Below are 16,379 nucleotides of genomic sequence, written 5' to 3'. Positions count from 1 at the left end.
TTTCAGCTTAATTCTAAGGCTATACATATTCTATTTTGTGCTTTAGGCCCAAATGAATATGGAAGAGTCTCATCTTGTTCCAGTGCCAAAGAAATTTGGGATAAGCTCCAAGTCACTCATGAAGGAACCGACGAAATGAGGGAATTAAAGAAAAGTCTTCTCAACTATAGCTACGAGAACTTCAAGATGAAACCCGATGAAGACATTAAAGCTATGACGGATAGATTTTCTATGATTGTCAACGGTCTCAAGGGATATGGAGAAGTAATCCCAAATGAGAAGCTTGTGAGGAAGATGATTTACTCTCTTCCAAAGGAGTGGCAATTAAAGAAGACGACCATTATCGAAGCAAGAAACCTAAAGTCTCTCACTCTCGACGAGCTAATTGGTTCCCTTCTCACTCATGAGATGATGGTGAAGGAAGATGAAGAAAGGGAAGAGAAGAAAAACAAGAAGAAGAAGAAGAAGAAGAAGAAGAATGAGGACGTAGGCATCAATGAAAGCTATCAAGATTCAAGTGATGAGGTTGATGAAGACGATGATGAACAAAAAGAAGAAATGGTCAAGCTCTTGAAGGAACTCAAGAGATTCATGATTTCCAAGGAAGTGAAACATGAATCAACCAAGAAGAAGAGTCCCCCGGTATGTTTCGATTGTCAAAGAAAGGGGTATGTCATGTATGAATGTCCTCTTCTAAAGAAAAAGGGGAAGAAGACATTTATTGCATCTTGGAGTGATGAAGATGATTCCAATGATGAAGATGAAGTAGTCAACCTATGCCTCATGGCCACTCATGAAGAAGTTGAGGTATCTTCTAACTCAAATGAATTTAATTCATTTACTTTTGATGAGTTACAAGATGCTTATAATAGGTTGTATTTGGGATTTGAGACCATGAATTCCAAATATACGAAATTAATTTCAAAACTCAAAATTAAAGATAATTTGATTTTGAAAGCAAAAGTTGATTTTGAAAATCAAAATCAAATTTTGAAAAATGATTTAGAGCTTTCAAAAATCAAAATAAATGATTTAGAAAAGAAAAATTTTGAGTTAGAAGTTAAGCTTGAAGGCTTAACAAAAGAAAAAGAATTAATTTCTAAAAATAACCTATTATGTGTAAAAATGGCAAAATTCTCACATTGTCATTTTCATGGTCATTTGGAACATACTTGTCCTTTGAAGAAAGGAAAACATTTTAAAATTAGACAAGTATGGGTTCCGAAAGGAACAAGGGGCATTGAAACTAACGTCCAAGGATCCAAAGCAATTTGGATACCAAAATCGAAATGAATGTCTCTTGTAGGTGTGTGTGAGCAATGGTGATGAAGATGATGATATTCAAGATGCTCTAGCCACACATGAAAAAGGAATGGGTAACCTCTAAGCTTAATGCTTTTAATTTTGGTTATTTGGTTGCTCATTTAATTTTAAGCATTCATGAGTTTTGATTTTAAGTAATTATGTATTATTTTTAATCTCATGTATGTTAAAAAGAAATTATGATGAACATTTTAATGTCTTAATAATTTTTCAAAATTTTTAGTTCATCATAATAAAATTTTGGTCAAAATTGGTTGTAATGCAATTGATATCTCTTTAACAATTAATATCAATTTTTCAAATACTTTGATTTTACAAATTTTAAAAATTTTTGACCTAAATTTGAATGTTTATGCATGTGGTTTAAATGAAAATGATATCACTCTAACAATTGATATCAAAATTTTCAAATGCATAACATTTTTGGAAAACTTTATGCATATGCACTTAATTTTAACAATTGGTATTAATATCAAATTTCAACAATTGATATTGCATAAAGTATTTTAGACTTGGATATATTGAATTTCATGTGCCTCTAACATGTTTGTTATTATTTGTAGAAATTCAATATTTTGTTTAAGTGTCATGAACTTAAAAGCTTAATTTTATTTGGAATACATTTATTCAGGGGGAGTTTTGATTTTTCAAATGATTTTTAAAATGTCAAATTTACTACTTACTCTCCAAAGTTATTTTGAACTTCAAAGATTGAATTATTTTTGATATAACAAAAAGGGGAAGAGGTTATGGTTTGAAAAATTCAATTTCTTAATGAAAAAGGAGAAAAGGGGGAGCTTAACATTTTTATATGTTTTCCAACAACTAGTATCTTTTTCATTAAACATTTTACTAAGGGGGAGCTTTGTCAAAAACAATTTTTCAAATGTTTTGTTATATCAAAAAGGGGGAGATTGTTAAACTATGTTTCGATATAACAATTTAAGGCAAAATGGTTTTTGGACTTGAATTGAATTTACAAAATGTTTTTGGACTTAATTGAATTTATTCAAAGTTTTTAAAAGGTTTCAAAAATAATTCAAAATCAATTAAAATTCGGATTTGAGCCAAAAAAATTTTAAGGAGTTTCAAGATTGCCCAGGGGGTATAGATTCCCCCCCAGGGGGTACAGATACCCCGGGTACAGATACCCCCCCAGGGGGTACAGATACCCCCTGCAGGTTTTTGCCTCCGAGAAAAACAGAATGTCCAGGGGGTACCGATTCCCCCCCAGGGGGTACCGATTCCCCCCTGTTCAACAGCCCAACGGTCATAATATTTGAATATTATAAAGGGGTATCGATTCCCTATGAAGGGGTACCGATTTCCTCTATTCTGGGCAACCTTTTTGAGTATAAAAATCATCCCCAAATGGCTCCAAAACATCCCCAATAGCTATATACGACTTCAAACTCATTCCAAGCTATAAATACAAGCTGAGGACACTTGAAGAAGTAAGAGAACAACTATCCAAGCAATCAAACACAAGAGAAGAGTTTTTCAATCTTATTTCATCTTTCTCTTGTAAATATTTTGTTCTTGAGAGCTCAATCTTGTAAACACCTACCTTAGAGAGGTTTTCTTGTTTACATTTCTTAACCTTTTGTAAAGGGGAAAGGTTCTAGCTTAGCCCGTGTAAAAGCTAGGGAAAGGTTCTAGTTTAGCCCGGAAAAACTAGAGAGTTTGTAAGGTTACTCTTTATCCTCAAAAGAAAGAACAAATTAGTGAATTTGTTGGAAAATCCTTGGTGAGGAGCTAAGGTAGTGGACGTAGACTTTGATTGAGAAAGTCGAACCACTCTAAATCGCTGTGCAATTTTCTATCTTTCAATCTCCTTACTCCCCTAAACACAAAACCGTTCCGACCCCTCTTTGCAAACCGTTCCGGTTGTCGATTCGAGCTTCCGAAAATCCCAACACTTTCAAATGTGCTCCGTCAACTATAATAATTGGGCGCATGCAAGTAATAAACGAACGAATCTACAAAATAATATACACAAGAAATATAATCATTTCAAAGTGAAATGCATGTAACTAACAGAAATGAGTCAACAAAATTATATTGATTTACTAACCGCAGCACCAATGGAGATAAACAGCAACTCAAAGCGTCCATCTCTATCTGTTTTGATATGAGTTACCGACCCATGATTTTTCAGCTTTAAATTGTGACAATAAGCCGGCAGTTGGGCAAACGATGCTTCTGGCGACCCCCTCAACAATTCCAAGGCATAACATTTGGCTCTCCAAGCTTGAGAATATGATATACTAATCTTGAACCCGAGTATTCATGTCAGTCATAATTTCATGTCCCCGATATACCCTGCCATTCAAAAACATTAACTCAGCCAGAAAACCACCCAACACCTTTTTGTTTGCCTGTCTATGGTTAGGAAAAACTTGGGTTCTTGAACATGTATGTTTATCAATAAAAGTCCTAACTTGAAACATTTCGCAATCTTTTATCCTCTTTGCAATCATACGCCACGTACAGTTTTTGTCAATCATACACCTTGTTTCGAAACGATCTTTGCTTGATTTGTTAACTTTTAGTTGATAGCCATCTTCCACACATTTCGTATACAAAGCTATCTTCAAGTCTTCCTTTGTATCAAAACAATCATCTTTCTTGATACGAATAACTTTTGTGTAACAATCAACTGCTTTCTTTACCAACTCTTTTTCCGGTATCTGAAGTAATTCTGGCATATTCCAGTTATACTCCCGTGGCATTTTCTTTTCTTCGGGGACTTTTTCTTCTTCTTTTTCTTCTTCAGGATTATATGAATTACAGAATGGATGTTCAACATGTTCATTCACAGCCTCCACTTCCTCCTCATTATCTCAACAACATCTTCCTCAGCAACGGTTGTTTCATCATCAAAATTTGGGTATTGACCAATATCAAAATCATTACACGCAGGGTCTGTTTCTTCTTCTGAAACATCATCAAAATCCGAGTATTGACCAATATCAAAGTCCATGTATTGACCAAGATCAAATTTCGAATACTGACTAGTACTCACAATTTTTTCTCTTGGCTCATCATCGTCTAATTGGTCAATACGAAAACCGGAATTTGGTGCTGAAAGTTGATTGAGATTTGGATTAGAGAAAGGTTGTGGGTTTTGAGAAAAACTTAGTTGATTACTACCCGCTACTGACCCAACAATACTACTTCTAGGTTCAACAACATACAATGTAACATCATCACTTGAAACACTAATGTAAGCAATGAATCGTTCAACATCTTCATTGTCGGTTAACAAATAAACTTTACCATTCCTCTGATAAGATAGCCTAAATCCACTTAGGGGCTCTAAATTCAATTTCTTTGAAACACGTAACATTAGAGTTTCATAAGTTAACTTTTTTAATGACAGTTTTAGTTGAAGATTCATGGGTAAATGCATATATTGTAAAACACCATGAACATTCTCCCATGACCCTCCAAAACACAAATCTATCCAAACATGATCAACATTAGATGATTTCATGGTTGTAAATTAATTTACTAAACAAACGAGCTACGAAACTAAGACATGTTGCCGGATGGGGTAGGATGTAGGAACGAATATAGGAACGGATGTCGCCGGAGAGAGTGATAGATGGAGATGGAATGAGTTACGATTTAGGGATTTAGGTTATGAGTTGTTGCTTCTGCGTAGATATATACACAAAAAAATTGTGTTGCGAAACTAAAACCTATTGCGAACTTTGAAAATCGCATTGCGATTCTGTATTATCTCGTTGCGAAAGTAAGTATCGCGTTGTGATTTTCCTAATTCGCAATGCGAATTTGGAAAATCGCAATGCGATACTGACTATCGCAACGAGATAATACAAAATCGCAACGAGATTCTGACTTTCGCAACGAGATTCTGAAAATCGCAATCATCTTCAAAATCCCAATCACAACCGGCTTCACCTTTTGGGACTGTTAACTTAGGTGATTTTTAAATGCAAACGTTGTATTATGTGTATTTTATGTGTGCACTTTTAACATTTTCAGTTAGGCATGTATTAGTAACTTGAGTTTGAACATTGCTATGATATGTTCAGTTGTTATCACTTATTAGACATTCATTTGACTATCGCAACGGGGAAATCGCAACGCGAAAATGACTATCGCAATTCGAAATGAAAAATCGCAACGCGAAAATGGCTATCACAACTAGAAAATCGCAATGCGAAATGAAAATCGCATTGCGATTTTCTCGTTGCGATTTTCATTTCGCATTGCGATTTTCATTTTGCATTGCGATTTTCTCGTTGCGATAGTCAGTTTCGTGTTGCGATAGTCTGTTTTGCCTTCAACATAATGCAGATTGAAAATGAACAAATCAACTATTACATTTCAATCAATTAAACAAGTACAAATAAGAATTATGTACACATCAATTAAACAAATCAACATTTACAAATCATCTTTTACAAATCATCTTTTACAAATCAATTAAACAATCAAAAAATAATAATAATTCTTATTTCTTCATAAATAATTGAATCAATGAATCAACAACTTTGTGACCCCATACATCCATTTCACGCAGCTCACTTAAGGATTAACCTACAGAAACCAAACATTTGCTCAAACAAGACTTCCTACACATCTAAAACCTACAAACAGCAAATTATTGAATTCTAGGTATTTAACCAAACATTTTCAAACCAAAAGGAGTATATATGTTAACAAAACTTGTATTTGACTTACCAATTAACAATGGACACTTTCATAAGGCGGATGCAGGTAGGCAGCGTCTCGAATATATTGCTCTAGCCATATAATGCCGAAACCACAAGTCTACTGCAGCTCTATCTCTATCGGGTGGGATGTAGAAACTCTGTGCTTCCCGTCGTCAAACGCGCCAAGCACAAGCATACGAGAGGACCACAATCCCCTCTGGTTCCCGGCGATTGTTGTGGCGCGGTCTCGTCTCTGACAACTGTGACATTGAACTTCTTTGGCTTCTTGTGTCCAGAATGAGTTCAATAATTAATCTCATCCAAGAATTTAGCCAAATGAGAGCTCCATCCCTTGATCATATCTCTCAAATCAGACAGTGATATGTAATTTATCATGCTGTCATACACTATTATCTTCAGGGATGGGAGCTGAAGTTGGACGAAAAGCCAATGATGACGTTCCAAAACAGGGATAAACACCTGCAATCATAAGTAATAATTCATTTATTTGCGCACTTATTTATGAACACCTTTAAAAAATTTAAAAAATAAACACTAACCTTATCGACCTTCCACCATGCAGGATAAAGTTTAGCTTGTCCATTGCCCAATGAAAATGATTCATCTCGTTGATTCTTCAAGTGAATTGCGTGAAAAGCCGCCGGTATTATTGTATATCGCGAATTTTTTTTATTTTTCCTAAGCTTCCTTATTATTAGTAGACGTGACACCCACGCATCGATATGCTGTTTTACAAAAAAATACATATATTATTGAATTACATTAATTTTTTAAAAAAAATTAATCAAAATCATATATAAGACAAATATAAGACTTACCTCCCCATCGAAATAGCCACTGTCTTCAACCCCTAATAGCACACCCCACCAAGACCGATCAAGCAACAAAAACATTTCATCGTTGAGTTTGCTTATGTCAGTGTAACACCCTTGGCTCCGCTCATATAGATAAAAATCAACTGTGGTCTTAGCCCAAAGGGTATTATCCACAATTGTTTCCGGTAGTTGTCTCATCTCCACTTCAGATACCAGAAGGGTACTAGCCGGTAACTCATACGAGAGCCAACTCTCATCCATCATGTCCGGAACCGGTGGGGGTTTCTCAATACTTTGATATATTACCCCATGTGAATCGGACTCTGGAATGGTGGGAGGGACCTCTTCAACGATGACAGTGGCCTCTTGAACGGTGGGGGGGACTCTTGAGGGAGGATAGGGGCCTCTTGAACGATTGGAGGGGACTCTTGAGGGATGACAGGTGAGTCGGGCTTCTTCTTGCGGAGTCTTTGCACCATTGGGGTGAACAGAGACGTAATAGCACGTCCACGTCGTCTGATGCGTGAACTCCGTCGTGCAAGAAAACCCGACGTAAAGCATCCAAATTTTCGGGCCGCTAAAAAAAATTAATACATAAATCAGTAAATAAACATACATGATATTAAACAAAGATAAATATGTTTCAAACTAGCATTGTATTCACCCAAGTCATTATTCTATCATAGTTCACAAAATGCTCAGATAACATTCCAGAAGTAAGCACTTATATAAACATTTAAAAGGACAACATATATAAACATTCCAGAAGAAGAATAGTTTACTTTCGCAACACGAAACTTAAAATCGCAACGCAAAAATGACTATCGCAACGCAGAAATGGCTATCGCAATGCGAAATGAAATCGCAACGACAAAATCGCAACGCGAAACACAAATCGCATTGCGATTTTCATTTCGCGTTGCGATTTTGTCGTTGCGATTTCATTTCGCATTGCGATTTTGTCGTTCCGATTTTCATTTCGCATTGCGATAGCCATTTCCACGTTGCGATAGTCATTTTCGTGTTGCGAAAGTAAACTATTCTTCTTCTGCAAATTGAAACTTGAATGGATTGCATTACTTCAACCAAAAGACAAAAACAAAACCAAAAACAAATACTAACAAAAACATTTTAGCAGTATTGGCAGCAACCGAATGAATTACGAGTATGAAAAATCTTAAACTTACCTCGTTGCGTAGAGTATGAACCTCATTCTGTAACAATACTACCATCTCACGTAGAGCGGCTACCTCATCGCGTAATGTAGACACCTCAACATGCCATTCACCATCGTCTTTGCGTAAAGTACCGACCTCCTCAGGTAAGGCATTGACCTCATCACGTAACTCCCCTAACTCATCCCGTTGAGGTGGAGGTGGAGAACAAGGAGATAAACGTTGTGGCATCTTTGCCGGTCGCCTATCTTGCGGTGATGGTGGAGAAGAGGCTCGATGATGTGACATAATAGGTGATGGTTGTCATTGTGGAGGTGTATAGTCGGGTCGATCAGATGATGGCTCTGGGTGAGGTGATAGCTCTGGGCGAGGTGATGGCTCCCGAAGTGGAGGCTGCTCATCAACCGTTCCATCAAAAAAACGCTTACTAGCTTGCCACCAATCAGTGACAAGCTCAGCTTCCGTGGGTGTCAGCCTCTGTAGAGGAGTGTTGGCCTCCTAACAATATAAAAGCTCAAACAAAGTTAAATGTGTACTAGTAATAACTTGTTTATAAACATATGGTAGTATTTATGTTAACTTACATTATTTATTGTCGTATACCGTAGTAAATCTTCCCATTGCAAGGTCCGTTTCCTCTTCCAGGAAATAGCCCTGGGAATATCATTTGAAGTTTTTATTGCATATGTCTTCATGGCGGGAAAGGCCTCAAATATCCAAATCTACAAACAATATAATAACAAACATTAGTAATTGTTAAATAATTACTTATAATTTTGGAAACATTATATAAAAATTATTACCTTAAAGGCCCAAATAAAGCCTGTCAAAGTGTGTTTGGAACCATCGCCATGCAAACTTTTTCGATCATCCAAGGCAGACGATAACTTATTCCATGTAGCTTTCCATAAATACGAGCCCCACGGAAACAGGTTCCACGCATTTAGGTATTCTACCAATTTTATTAGATCATTTGGAATAGGTTGTCTGGCCTCTCTGCCTAAAAAGCCAACATGCAAAAGAATTAGAAGGCATACTCGGACAACGTCGACGTCATCCATCTGAGTAAAACCATCTTTCTTATTCAACAATCTTGTCAGGTCTTCTACGTGTAGATTCGGCCTCTCAAGCTCAAGAAAAACCCGGGATAGCCATGATGGGCGGGTAATGTGTCTAGTGTACCGACCTACATCATCGTGTCCGAAGCGTAGACCGGTGATTAAGCAAAACTCCTCCCGCCCAAATCACGTATACACCGGTGGAAAATCAAACCATATCTCTTCATCACGACGTTGTATAGTCTCTGGTAGATCGCTAGTCATGGTTTGAAGAAACAGGTGTGTCAACATCGCATCTCCACCGGGATGTTGTACTTTCAGCCATGGCCCGAAGCATGTATCCTCAAACATTTTTCTTTGTGCAGGTGAAAGCTTCGACGCAATTGTTTTGGCCAGGCTGACTTTATTTCTTAAGGTCAATTGAGCCGAATAAAAGTTCTAGAAAAACAATAAACATACTAAGTTAGATATACCAAAAACTACACTGTGAAGATATACCAAAAACAATAATAAACATAAAGAGTAGTAGTTTATTCTTCAAACTTAAATTTGCAACACTGTGAATTTCGTATTTGTCTTTGTTTTTTGGTTGAAGTAATGCAATTCATTCAAGTTTCAATTTACAGAAGAAGAATAGTTTCTGAAAATGAAAATCGCAACACGAAAATGACTATCGCAACGCGAATTTGACTATCGCAACGCGAAACTAAAATCGCGTTGCGATTTGCATTTCGCGTTGCGATTCTCGGTTGATTTAATAAGCAATCTAAGTGAAATGGTTAATCTATTATTGAAATTACCAGTAAACTTATCATCAATTTCAATATGAAAAACCTAATAATAATGCAAAAATTTCAAAAAGAAAATAATTAAAAAAACTAACCCTCGTTGGTTGATTTGGTTGATTTTCCATTTCTGATTGTGAGGGTAGCTCTGAGAGATGGAGATAGACGGATTTCACCAGAGATGGGGACGGATTTCGTCGGAGATGGGTGAGAGAGTGAGAAATGGAGATGGGACTGAGTTGTGATTTTAGGTTTTAGGTTATGAGTTGCGATTACGGGATATACTGTGGAGGGTTCAGTGTTCCAATATATTAATATTCGTGTTTGGAATTTAAAAATAAAATACTTGGCCAGGATACTAATGGCGCTTTGAAAATCGCATTGCGATTATGTATTATCGCGTTGCGAAAGTCAGAATCGCGTTGCGAAAGTCAGTATCTCGTTGCGATTTTGTATTATCACATTGCGATAGTAAGTATCGCATTGCGATAGTCAGTATCGCATTGCGATTTTCCCAATTCGCGTTGCGATTTACTTATTTGCATTGCGAATTGGGAAAATCGCAACGACACTGTAGACCATCACAACGCGATTTCCAACTATCGCAACGCGAAATGCAACGCGAATTTGCGATAATGGAGATCGTGTTGCGAATTAGCGATCACATTGCGATTTTGTTGGTCATTTTGGCAAATCCGGAAAAAGTTGGTTAAAATCGTATATTATATGGGATTTTTGGTCACTGAGGCGATTTTCTCTAATTTGAATCGATTCTAGGGTGTTCCATGACCGGAGAAGAGCCCACGTGTACACGATGACGCGTGACAGCAGCGACAGGATCGGGGACGACGATCGATTACTACAACATCTCCCAACATTAAAAATAACATCTCAATCAACCCAAAAATCAATCAAATTGAACGGAAAACCAAATGAAAAAAATGATAACTTACCCTTGAAGAACGGTGACAGAGCGACGATGAAGCATTCCACCGGCTGAGTTCTGAGTGGACAATGACGGGGGGTCCAGTGCTTGGGGCGGTGAGGCGTAACGACGTTGGGTTCGACCAGAAATTGAAGATATCAACGGTGGCCGACGAGTTTTCAACGAACACTCAAACACTGATTCACGACGATCGACAACGTTCCATAGCAAGGGGTTTTGGTCGCGAGAGATCGCTAATGATGATGATGGTGACAATCGACACCACGGATGATTGAAATTGGTTGAACGGCGGGGAAAAGCTTGGAGACAAGGGGTGGTTTTGTGCTTCACGGGGGTAGGGGCCTAAAATCGACGTGATATATTGAAAATATATAAAATATTTATATTAATCAAATGGCTAGGGTATAGGCCTGATATGCAGCGGTACACAAGTTTAAATCCTGAAACACACGTTTTGTTTTCCCCAAAATGTTATGAGTAAATTACACACAAGGCCACTATTTTCTTAGAGTTCATCCTTTTGGCTCAAAGTTCTATCCTGTAATCAAATTAGTCCATAGCTCCCTTATTTGCCTTTCATTTTTAATTCCGAACTTTAATATTTTGCAATTTATTCGTTGACTAAAATTCAGGGTGTTATATGTCCAAAATATTGATTATTTGAAATTTTTAGAGGAATAACTATCCCCGGTCTCCTTCAATTTTTCTCTAAGCTTAAATATGGATGTTCTTGAAAATATATGTTTTTATTGTACGTAATACTTATTTGATGAAATTAACAAATAAAAGTTGTATTATGACTTATAAAGTTTGAGGCGTATGATTTATATTTTACATCGACTAGTCTATAAAAAAACGAAGTAGTTAAAGTTGACTTTAGGCAATGCCAAGTTGCAAAAAGAAGAAGGAAAACTATGATCAGTTTGCAGAATAAAGAAAGAAAAGTAGTGGTTTCACATCAAACCAAAGATTTCAACCCTTGAATACCTATAGCATTGATGCCGAAACAGAGTATTAGTACATACAAAAAGATTAAAGAAAAGCCAATTCCATTATTGATGATCATGGAAGTAACTGAGACCATGATCATCCCAATATTCATGCAGAAAAAATATTATTATTCATCGCCACCATTATCGCCACCATCGTTGGAATCACCACCGCCCATCAAACTCTGCACAAAGTTCTGACCAACTTGTTGAGCCGCTCCTTCCACAAACCCCTGGATCGCAACACCAATCAAATCATTCCCCGCTGGCGCTCCATTGTTTTGGCTGTTGTAACATTGATTGTTCATTGGTGCGGCAGCTCCATTTCCATACTGCAAATTATTGCTTTGAACTGACCCTGGAAATGTGTTCCATGCCTGAATCTGAGCATTCCCTTGTCTGGGTGTGCTCGTATATGCACTTGTTGTACTTGTAGTTCTATATGGGTTTGTATATGTACCTGCAGAATTTGCAGCGGTGTTGTTGACACAACTCATATGAACATCGAACTCACAAATACTACACCGATATAGCCAGTGGTTGGACCCGATCTGATGGCAAACATCACAAGAGAAACCCTTGGTTTGATAAGGAGGGTAAAAGAAGAGTTGAAGCTGGCAAGGATGAGAACCGCAGCGGATAGCTAATGGCTTCGAAGCACACAGGGAATGGATATCGAACTCACACTGATTACAATGGTAGTTGAACCCATAGCCCCGTTGACCACAAGCATCGCAGCTGAAATACCCAATTGGGTAAGCCGGCCCCGGGAGGAGGCTGAGGGAGTGGTCGGGATGGCACGGATGAGTGATCAGACGGGGCAGCTGACTGCAGGAAGTGTGGAGGGTGAAGTTGCAGGGTTTGCAGGTGTACATCCACCCAGAGGATTGGAGCTTGCAGGCTGAACATGGAGAGAGGTTGAGGGTTTGAGGATTAATGGTTAGCTCGAGCGGATGGGGATGGCTGAAGTGCTGTATGTGTAACTCGTGGCTTAGCTTTCCCATTTTCCCACCATGGAAGATGAAGACTAAAGGTAAATGAAGAGTTTATATCGCTTACTTAGCTCATAAAGAAGATAAGATGGTTGACTTGCATTGGCATTGAGAAAAGTCAATGGTACGCGTTTTACTTTGAATGTTTCAGAGTTAGAAGTGGTTTTGTATTTGATATGCTATATAGAAAAAACTGTTATTTTTTAGAAGATTCGGATTTAAACATATACATGTCTTTAAGATGGAAAAATATGTTAATGGAAAATCCAAGCTGAGTTAATCACTTGAAGAACATTCAATGTTGCAGATGAAAGGCAGACCACTATAATAAGAAAGCCTCCAATAATCCACCTAGAATGTTTATAATATGTCGGTCTGTCTACTTTCAGATTATGTTAATATCTTGAATGTTTATGCTATATTTATTACCTAATCTGTATGCATTACTTGTTTCATTATGCAACTTATAGAGTGGTTGTGTCTTACTAGGTTTGTAAAATTTAGTTTTTTTGTAGGTTAGTAGGCTTCGAGTCTAGGTCAGGGCATTGACATCACTTCGAAAGTTCCAACGATCAATTCTTTAGAATATTGTACTTACTCACTTTTTAGAAGGCATGTATGAGTATGACATAGAACTCTTATTTTATGACAAAAAGATGACTTGAGTTAAGATTAAAATGTTTTTATACTACGATTATATAGTGAATTTCTTTCTAAGGCTCTACAGACTTAGGGTTGTTGATAAGGACTCTCTGCTAGTCAATCAATGGATTATGGAAGCATACAATGAATCTCATCAATTATACCACTTTCAAGAAGTCAACACAGATGCAAACAATCTATCCCTTAATGCTTTTATTCAAAAGGATTCATAATTTTCCAAAATTGTGGAATTGAAGCCACTAAGTTCAGGTCTTTAAGTAGTTATTTGTTTGGTTGGATAAATTTTTTGAATTTAATTCGATTATTATCAAATTTATTGATAGAAAAATTGTGGCGATTGATCCCATAATCGAAAATTCTAGTGAGTTTAAGATGGATGATATATGATGTGAAATGAGAAATCAAGGGAGAGAAAAAGAGTATAATCTCCCTTTTCTAGCCATATATGATGTCTTATATAGTAATTTTCATAATTTCATTAGTGTGAAGATTAAAGTCATAATAACTATTTATAAATGAGAAAATCGTCTCAGTGACCAAAAATGCCTTATAATATACGATTTTAACCAACTTTTTTTGGATTTGCCAACATGACCAACAAAATCGCAATGCGAAATAAAAATCGCAACGCGATCCCCAGAATCACAAATCAGTTTCCAGAATCGCAACGCGAATATGAAAATCACAACGCAAACATATAAATCGCAACGCGGTTCTTACTATCGCAACGAGTATTCGTAAAAATCGCAACGCGTATCCGTAAATCGCAACGAGAATACGTAAAATCGCAACGCGTATCCGTAAATCGCAACGAGAATACGTAAAATCGCAACGCGTATCCGTAAATCGCAACGAGAATACGTAAAATCGCAACGCGATTCTGATTATCGCAACCAGAATACGTTAATCGCAACGAGAACCTGTAAATCGCAACGATAATCCGTAAATCGCAACGATAATCCGTAAATCGCAACGAGAATCTGTAAATCGCAACGCTTAAATTTTGGGTATATAACTACGCAACAGCAGCAAATCATAAACTAAATCCCTAAATCACAACTTATTCCATCTCCATCTATCACTCTCTCCGACGACATCCGTTCCTATATCCAACGACATCCTTCCCCATCCGGCAATAGGTTTTAGTTTCGCAGCTCGTCTGTTTAGTAAATTAATTTACAACCATGAAATCATCTAATGTTGATCATGTTTGGATAGATTTGTGTTTTGGAGGGTCATGGGAGAATGTTCATGGTGTTTTACAATATATGCCTTTACCTATGAATCTTCAACTAAAACTGTCTTTACAAAAGTTAACTTATGAAACTCTAATGTTACGTGTTTCAAAGAAATTGAATTTAGAGCCCCTAAGTGGATTTATACTATCTTATCAGAGAAAAGGTAAAGTTTATTTGTTATCCGACAATGAAGATGTTGAACGATTCATTGCTTACATTAGAGTTTCGCAAGATGATGTTACATTGTATGTTGTTGAACCTAGAAGTAGTGAAGTTGGATCAGTAGCGGGTAGTAATCAACTAAGTTCTTCAGCCCCAGTTTATGGTGCTCATAATGTACAACGTTGTTATCAACCTCAAAATTTAATGGTTCCACCACAATTTCATGACCAAGAAATTTTTGTTTCACCACATTTCCAATACCAAACACAATATCAAACACAATCTCAAAACCTACAACCTTTCCCTAATCCAAATCCCAATCAACTTTCAGCACCAAATTTCGGTTTTCGTATTGACCAGTTAGACGATAATGAGCCAACAGAAAAAATTATGAGTACTAGTCAGTATTCGAAATTTGATCTTGGTCAATACCCGGACTTTGATCTTGGTCAATACTCGGATTTTGATGATGTTTCAGAAGAAGAATCAAACCCGACGTGTAATAATTTTCATATTGGTCAATACCCGAATTTTGATGATGAAACAGGCATTGCCGAAGAAGATGTTGTTGATGATAATGAGCATGAAGTTACGAATGTGAATGAACATGTTGAACATCCATTCTGTAATTCATATAACCCTGAAGAAGAAACAAAAGGAGAAGAATTCCCCGAAGAAAAGAAAAAGAAGAAAATGCCACGGGAGTATAACTAGAATATGCCAGAATTACTTCAGATACCGGAAGAAGATTTGGTAAATAACGCAGTTGATTGTTACACAAAAGTTATTTGTATCAAGAAAGATGATTGTTTTGATACAAAGTAAGACTTGAAGATAGCTTTGTATACGAAATATGTGGAAGATAGCTATCAACTAAAAGTTAACAAATCAAGCAAAGATCGTTTCGAAACAAGGTGTATGATTGACAAAAACTGTACGTGGCGTATGATTGCAAAGAGGATAAAAGATTGCGAAGTGTTTCAAGTTAGGACTTTTATTGATAAACATACATGTTCAAGAACCCAAGTTTTTCCTAACCATAGACAGGCAAACAAAAAGGTGTTGGGTGGTTTTCTGGCTGAGTTAATGTTTTTGAATGGCAGGGTATATCGGGGACATGAAATTATGACTGACATGAATGCTCGGTTCAAGATTAGTATATCATATTCTCAAGCTTGGAGAGTCAAATTTTATGTATTGGAATTGTTGAGGGGGTCGCCAGAAGCATCGTTTGCCTAACTGCCGGCTTATTGTCACAATTTAAAGCTGAAAAATCCTGGGTCGGTAACTCATATCAAAATAGATAGAGATGGACGCTTTGAGTTGCTGTTTATCGCCATTGGTGCTACGGTTAGTAAATCAATATAATTTTGTTGACTCATTTTTGTTAGTTACATGCATTTCACATTTAAATGATTATATTTCTTGTGTATATTATTTTGTAGATTCGTTCGTTTATTACTTGCATGCGCCCAGTTATTATAGTTGACGGAGTACATTTGAAAGGTCGATACCTTGGAGTAAACT

General features: G+C 36.9%; 1 protein-coding gene across 1 annotated transcript; it reads right to left on the bottom strand.

The window, feature by feature from the left end:
* Positions 1 to 11,872: 11,872 nt before the first annotated feature.
* On the bottom strand, positions 11,873 to 12,848 carry LOC120122994. Its single transcript, XM_039142016.1, has one exon. It carries the CDS (start codon positions 12,799 to 12,801, stop codon positions 11,926 to 11,928), a length of 876 nt encoding a protein of 291 aa, XP_038997947.1. The 5' UTR covers positions 12,802 to 12,848; the 3' UTR covers positions 11,873 to 11,925.
* Between the last annotated feature and the right edge of the window lie 3,531 nt (positions 12,849 to 16,379).

Source organism: Hibiscus syriacus, unplaced genomic scaffold (genome assembly GCF_006381635.1).
Source record: "Hibiscus syriacus cultivar Baekdansim isolate YM2019G1 unplaced genomic scaffold, ASM638163v2 tig00110388_pilon, whole genome shotgun sequence".
Taxonomy (NCBI): Eukaryota; Viridiplantae; Streptophyta; class Magnoliopsida; order Malvales; family Malvaceae; genus Hibiscus; species Hibiscus syriacus.
The sequence above is the reverse complement of the archived record's forward strand: the minus strand, read 5'-3'. Positions and strand labels throughout refer to the sequence as shown.

Excerpts from the sequence above, each read along its gene's own strand:
- LOC120122994 (XM_039142016.1), bottom strand. The coding sequence starts at position 12,801 with ATGGGAAAGCTAAGCCACGAGTTACACATACAGCACTTCAGCCATCCC.